Source organism: Microtus ochrogaster, linkage group LG8, assembly GCF_000317375.1.
Source record: "Microtus ochrogaster isolate Prairie Vole_2 linkage group LG8, MicOch1.0, whole genome shotgun sequence".
Classification (NCBI taxonomy): Eukaryota; Metazoa; Chordata; class Mammalia; order Rodentia; family Cricetidae; genus Microtus; species Microtus ochrogaster.
This window is the reverse complement of record NC_022033.1, coordinates 21,181,149-21,188,245: the sequence shown is the minus strand read 5'-3', so window position 1 is coordinate 21,188,245 and position 7,097 is coordinate 21,181,149. Positions and strand designations below refer to the sequence as shown.

General features: G+C 49.9%; 1 protein-coding gene across 1 annotated transcript in view; it reads right to left on the bottom strand.

The window, feature by feature from the left end:
- Positions 1-370: 370 nt before the first annotated feature.
- The window catches only part of Soga1 (suppressor of glucose, autophagy associated 1), a 64,431-nt gene continuing 57,704 nt past the window's right edge, over positions 371-7,097 (bottom strand). The window contains exon 15 of the mRNA XM_005363031.3: positions 371-5,405. Coding sequence (XP_005363088.2) covers positions 5,259-5,405 — 147 coding nt within the window. The 3' untranslated portion in view covers positions 371-5,258. The remainder of the gene's footprint in view (positions 5,406-7,097) is intronic.

Genomic DNA, 7,097 nt, shown 5'->3' with positions numbered 1-7,097 from the left:
GTGAGACACAGTGGATAAATGTTGGATTCTGCCTACACAAGTACCTAAAACAGGCCAGTGTGAAAAGGAAGGAAATAGAGCAGAGGTCATTCAGCCCTGGGGCAAGGGTGGGAATTATTGTCTATGGGTCAGTTATTAATTATTATGAGGGGGTGAAATTTCAGTTTGGGACCAAGAAAAAGTTCTGGAGCTAGTAGTGGTGACACAATACTGTGAATGTCCATGAAAGATACTATGGCCAGGGGTTGTGGCTAATGCCAACGGAGATGGACAGGAAGATCAGAAGTTCAAGTCATCCTGGGCTACACAGTGAGTTGGAGGCCAGCTGATGATACAGGAGACCCTGTCTCTAAATAAAAATGTTTTTTTTAAAAAGCCTGTTAGGCATTGAAGATGTGTCTCAGTGGTAAAGTGCTTCTCTCACATGCTGGGTCTCATTCCTAGCACGTGTATACACACACACACACACACACACACACACACACACACACTTAAACAGATTACAGTAGCATTTTAAAATGTGAGCATGATGACCGAGATTCTCTTGTGGTCCCTTCTATTTATTTTAAGGCCAATGAGAGAAGGAGGTACACACCACCTCCAGAGCCAGGGCACCGAGCACCTCAATGCCTCTGAGAGCGCTCAGTTTCACTTCAGATTTGATAGAATGCCAGCTTTTCTCAGGAGACGAACAGGCATGATATATTTGGTCTTTGGCATAGCCGCCACTCTGTGGCTGGGGAAACTGAGGCATAGACTAGCTATGTGATCTGGCCGAGGTCATTCAAGTTGGTGGCAGTTTATTATTCTGTAAAACAGTCACCCGGAAAACAAGCTTTGTCTTGGGCAAACCAAGCAGCTCCTCGCTCTTCGAGGAAAGAACTCACGCTTCCACATCAGTCTGTCTCTGAGCAAACACGCTTGCCTCACATGACAGATGGCTGGAAATGATAAAGGCCTGATATGCTTCTCGTCTTACCGTGACTGCCAGGGAACTTAAGAATAAAATTTAAGGCTGTGGATGGTGCCGCAGGCCTATTAATCGTTAATTCATTAAACTTGGAGGCAGAGGCAGGAGAATTACAAGTTTAAGGCCAAAATAGCAATTTCCAGATCTGCCAGGGATACATAGCATGATCATGTCTGAAAACAAAAACAGACAAACAAAAAGTAAGGGGGTGCAGTCTAACTTAAATTATGTAATTATGGGGATTATAGTGGGTAGATTGGGGAAAGATTTTTTTTTCTTTTTTCCTATGCTAGGCAAGTGCTCTACTACTGACATACATGTGCCCAGTCCTCACCCTTTGATTTTCTCATTTTCTTTGTTTTCCAATACTAAGGAAAGAACCCAGGGCCTCACACATGCGAAGCAAGCATCTACCACTGAGCTACCCAGCACTTTCTAAAAATCTTCATTTTGAGACAAGGCCTCAGAAAACTGCCCAGGCTGACCATGAACTCACTCTTTAGCCCAAGCAGGCTTTGAACCTGATCCTCCTGCTTCAGCCTCCTGAGTAGCTGCGATGAAAGGGCTGTGCCGCCATCAGCCTCAACACTTCTAGCTTGGTTATTTCACGAAACACGTGACTAAGGTGAAAGACTGTTTTTGCTGCCTTTTGGAAACCCTTGGCAATTTACCCAAAGCTGAGTTTGGCTGAGACACCCCCGTCCCCAGTGCTCAGGGCTCTTGTCGAGGACCTAGCACAGTGAGCACTGGCTCACCATGTATCAGCTGGGAATTGTTGGACCCGTGAGTGTAAACACCAGTCACTGGTGCATACGGATCTCCCAGAGAGCTAACCCCAAAGGTTCAGAGAGTTGCAGGTCTTGCTTCTGGGTCCGGCAGTGGCAAATCTGGGATGCCCTGACCCTGGCCAGCGTCCCAGTGAGTTGGTACAGAAAGCAGGCGAGAGTCCTGCTGTAAGGCAGATATCTTCCTGGTTCCAGGCTCCGGCATGAGAACTGTAGAATGAGATGGTAAGCCCTGGCCTGTCAAAAAGCCTCTTAAGAGCTGCCCTCGAGCAGTGGTGACGCACGCCTTTAATCCCAGCACTCCGGAGGCAGAGGCAGGTGGGGGAAGGGCCTCTGGGCAAGAGACAAAGCTGAGTGACTGATGCACCCACCAAAGATACAGGGAGTGGCATAGTGGTGTCCAGAAGGTCAAGTTTTTTGAGTGCTTATTTTTGTCACCTGGAGGCCAGCTGGTAGACGAACATCCCTGGAGAGACCAAGAGATAGGGCCCAATTTGAGCTCCTGGAGAACAAGCCTTGGTAGGATAAGGACTGGGAGGAAGGCTACAGGGCAAAGGGAAATGGATTCTCCTTGTTCAGTCAGGGGGTCTCAAGGGCTCTGAATTTCATTTCAAAACCCATCACCATTGCCTCCAAGACGGTCTAATTTGGTTTATCCCCAGGAAGATGTGAGACATAGATTAGTGTCAATCGTGCAATTCACCCTCATGCCCCCAGCCAATCTGTGTCAACCCTGTGGGCCCAAGCCAGGCAATCTATTAGAGGACTAGGGCCCCAAGGTTCCTTTGGGACACTGGGAGAGGGAGGGGGGGGGAGGGAGAGGGAGAGGGAGAGGGCTAGAGAGGGAGGAAAAGGAAGTAGAGGGCTGAAGGAAAAGGAGAAAAATGGAGGTGAACAGAAAGAGGATGGATTGAGAGGAAGGGTGTTGCTCCTTCCCATGACCCGGGGCCTTCAGGGGAGTACCCCATGTAGGCCAGGCAGTTTTCTGCTTTGGGAATGTTACTAAGACATAAAAGGCATTTGAAGAAACAAACAAACTTAGAAATTACATTTCAAAAGAGTAGAGAGATTTACAAACCAACCCTTCCACCCCCCAAAAGAAAACAGAACCAGTTACCAAGTAAAATGCTAAAGATCAAACCAAACCATTATTTACATGTAACATTTTCAACCCCATTGAGCCCTCTGTGTACGGAGGCTTCGATAGGGACAATGACAGGTGGCCTTGCACAGTGGCAATCAAGAATTAGAAACAGGGACTGAAAACCAAGACTTGGAGCTTGCAACACCTGCTGGGGGCCGTGGGGGCCAGGTGCTGAGACAGTGGGAATGCACGACAACCCGGATGGGACAGATGGTAAGGCTGAGTGGCCCCTAAGCCCTGGGGTTCAGGTCTAGGGGGCTTTTCTTCAAGACTCCCTGGCTCTCAGCAGCTCTGGGAGGTGGCAGAAGGCCTCTGGTGGCTTGTGGCCTGATGTGGTCCCCTCGGCTGGAGATAACCTTAGAGGGGCCTCTGACCTCTTGGAGGAGAGCAGGAGCATCCTGGAGGGACCTGGCCCATGGTCTACCGGCCTGCTGACTCTGCCCGTGCAAGTCATTAGGACACGAGGCAACAGCTGGTGTGAGGGACTGACCCTGCTATACTGCCCATAGGGAATGGGGTCGAGGGGCTTTGGGTAACCGTTCCAGGTGTCCCTAAAGAGGTAGCCTGGAAAACGGTAGGCGGGAGAGCAGAGGCATCTCCCTGGTATTGGAGGAAACTACCTCTGCAGTTGGCTCTCTGTCTTCCTGATGGGGAACTCTGCACAGAAGCCAATTCATCCTCGGATGAGTCTGAATCCCCAGCCAGGAAAAGGAGGGCAGCGCGTCATTGGCACCAAGGGGAGGCAGGTGAGCTCCCTCTACTGCAGTTCGAGTTACACTGGTGTGGCTCAGGCGACTCCTGGGGGTGTAGGAAGGACAGGCAGTAGAGCTGGGGCTAGAAGAAGAGCCATGAGTGGCTATAAGGCTAAGAGAAGGGCTGGTGAACATGCTGGCAGGCTGGTAGACACTCTCAGATCCATGTGCAAAGCTGCAATAGAGAACATTCTAGAAGTCCATCCTGTTTTCCTGTGAGTTCTTACACGGGCGCACGGAGGGGGGTCGCTGTGCTCGGAAGAGAGCTGCAGTCATCTACGTCTGACTTGTGAGGAAAGGTGCTGGAGGGCCGGGAGGGATGCGAGGGATCATGAAGGATGTCTGAGGAGTGATGACATCATTCTGGCCTACACCGTGTCTGAAGCATTCACAAGCTGGCCTGTAGCGGCCAGGCCAAGTACCGGGTGATGAGTAAAACGTAGCCATCTGAGACTAAACGGCCAGTGGTATTGGGGGAACAAGGTGCAGAGCCCCAGTTCTGCCAAGGGGCCCTTCTGACGAAACCAGGCCATCTGAGCCTGGTGCTGAGCTGCCTCAACCACATGGGGGACTCCACGGTGTCACAAGCCCCATGTTGTCCCTGTGGCAAGAATACCTCTAATAAATTACCTTAAGGGCTGGGGGGGGGCAGTAAGTTAAATTATTAAAATAAATCACCTTAAATATTTATAGTATGAAAAATTCAAATAAACAATCTAGGCAAGAAATGTTTGTAGGCCCTTGTCTCGGGCTGTGTCATGGGCCACTGGCCTCTTGGTGCTCTCTGGCCTGACCTGAACAATAGAGTCTCTCCCAGGGAGCATCTCTGCCCCCTCCTTGATGCAGGATTGTGGCACCCATCCCTGCTACCAAGAAAGAGGCCCTAGGGAATCAAGGCAAGGCATGTAGGCTTTTACCTCTGCATCAGGTGTTGAGAGGGACCCTACTCATTTCTGTTGTCAAGGAGTCTGCTATGCAAGTTGGGCCTTCAAGTCACCTTGACAAGGGAGTCAGCTCTTCTGATCTCCAACTGGAACCTGACACACTCTTACCTGCCCCCAGCTCTTGCTACGTGGAGGTACAGGCAGGGGGATCCAGGGCTCCAGGATTCCAAGTGGACTTGGTTCTGCTCTATCATATCCCCTTCCCTGCTCCAAGAAGGCCCAGCAACCTGATCAGTAAAGCTGGGAGGAGGAAAGAAGAAGCGATGGTCACACTGCCCAGCCCAGCTCTTTCAAGAGCGTCAAGCTGGGCCCCAAGCAAAGCCCCAATCTTCTCAGTGGCTTCTCCACATGCGGTCAGTATGGAGTATCTCTGTGAGCCACATTCCTGGGGATTGCCCAGAAATGTGCGGTGTTCTTCAGGTGCTTGGGAAGCCCAGTCCTGATCACCCAGGTTGGTCTTTTCTCCTACTCACTGCCTTCCCCTGGAAATCAGAGGTCACCTCCCAGCAGTCAGTGGGACACCCTGCTTTACCTTGAAAAGCTCTTCTCTGGCAGCGGCATAGCTGCTGTTCCTCCCAGGCAGAGCGAGGCTGAGGACGTGACCCCTTGCCTCATCTCCAGGGTCTAGGCTGCTTGAGGCAGGGAGCTTGGCTGCTCTGTGACTCACTGGGGGGCTGCCCTCTCCTCCCCGCCCCAGCCTGACTCTGAAGGATGCAGCCTGCACTTGGAAGGAGAGTGTCGGATGGTGTTGCGGGATGGCCGGACGAAGCAGGAGGCCAGAGACTGGGCACTACAGTCACAAACAGCATCCTGGAAAGAGACAGGGAAGAGGTCAGGAGCAGACCAAGGTGCTGGCTGCAGCCACCCAGGAGCCGGGACTCAGCCATGTCTCACACTGCTTCCCAGGGGCTGCAACCCTGTTCTAGACCAATCTTTAACACGTTACTCCTATTAGGGCAGCAATGGTTCCTCATTCTAATAAAGTCTGGAAGACACAGAGAAGAAAGCAGACATTATCCATGGTTCTACACATGTATACACCAGCCTCATCCCCAAAGTTTATATTTTTACATTTGCAAAATGCAAACCCTTCTCTGCCACTGTGAATATCTAGGTTTCTGTTGGTTTGTTTTGCTGTCATTTTTACTGTATTTGGGCTTACATGTGTGACTGTGCACCACATGTATACAATGCCCACAGAGTCCAGAAGAAGATCCCCTAGAACTGAAGTTATACACAGCATGTGAGTACTGGGAATCAAACCCAGGTCCTCAGGAAGAGCAATCAGTGCTCTTAACTGCTGAACATTTCTCCAGCCTCTGGGTCTCTGTTTTAATGGCTCATTTATACTCTACTGAATGGAAATAAATATCTTCCAATTCACTCCCCACCCCCCAACCCCATCATTAGAGATGGAACCTAGGGCCTTTAGCAGGCCAGGCAGATGTTCAACCACTCGGTGACATCCTCAGATCCAATTTACTTTTCTGTTTGCTTCTTTGTGATAGTCACACAATGTAGCTCCAACGGCTTGAATTCACTACATAGCCCAGGCTGGCCTCAACTTGTGGTGTTTTTGTCTCGGTTATTCAAGTACTGGAACTATGGGTATGTGCTCTCACATCTGGTAAATGCATTCCTCTTCCCCGGGGATTACCCAACCCATTTTTGAGTATATTTAGGTAGATCCATTCTTTCTTTCTTGTTTTCAGGTTTTTTTGTTTGTCGGTTTGTTTTGAAACAAGGTTTCTCTGTGTAGCTCTGGCTGTTGACCAGGCTGGCCTCCCAACTCAAAGATCCACCTGCCTCTGCCTCCCCAGTGCTGGGATTAAAGGTGTGCGCCACCATGCCAGGCTCATTCATTCTTGTAATTACCAGAACACAGAAATGGTCAAAAGCACTGCTGCTGAACCTTATTTTTCTGGTCAGTTCTGGCTCTGCACTTACTAGGCAAATGACACATCTATGAGCCTTTATCTCCTCCTCTCTGCAGCAAAAGCAGGTTGTGTTTCTCAGTGCTGTGAGGGTCAAATCAAACACAGCATGTAAGTGGAACGGCACAGTACCCACTGTGCCCTCAACATGGCTAACACAGCATGTAAACCGTACGGCACAGGATCCGCTACGCCCCCGACAAGGCTAAACGACACATTCCCTCTTCCTTTCTTTCTCTTTGGAAGTGTTGGGAATTGAACTCAGGGCTTCCTGTGTGCTAGGCAAGTGGTTCTACCATCAAACCACACTCTAGTCCTCTACTGTTGCTGCTTTCTTTCTTTTTTAAAAAATGGGAAATAAATATCTTCCAATTTATTTACATGTGTCTGAAAGTTCTGCCTTCTGTATGTAAATGCACCATGTGTGCGCAGTGCCCAGAGGCCAGAAGAGGGCATAGGATCTCCTGGAACTGGAGTTATAGGCAGTTCTGAGCCATCAAGTAAGTACTGAGAACTGAATCCAGTTCCTCTGCAAGAGCAGTAAATGCTCTAAGCTGGGCCAGCTCCC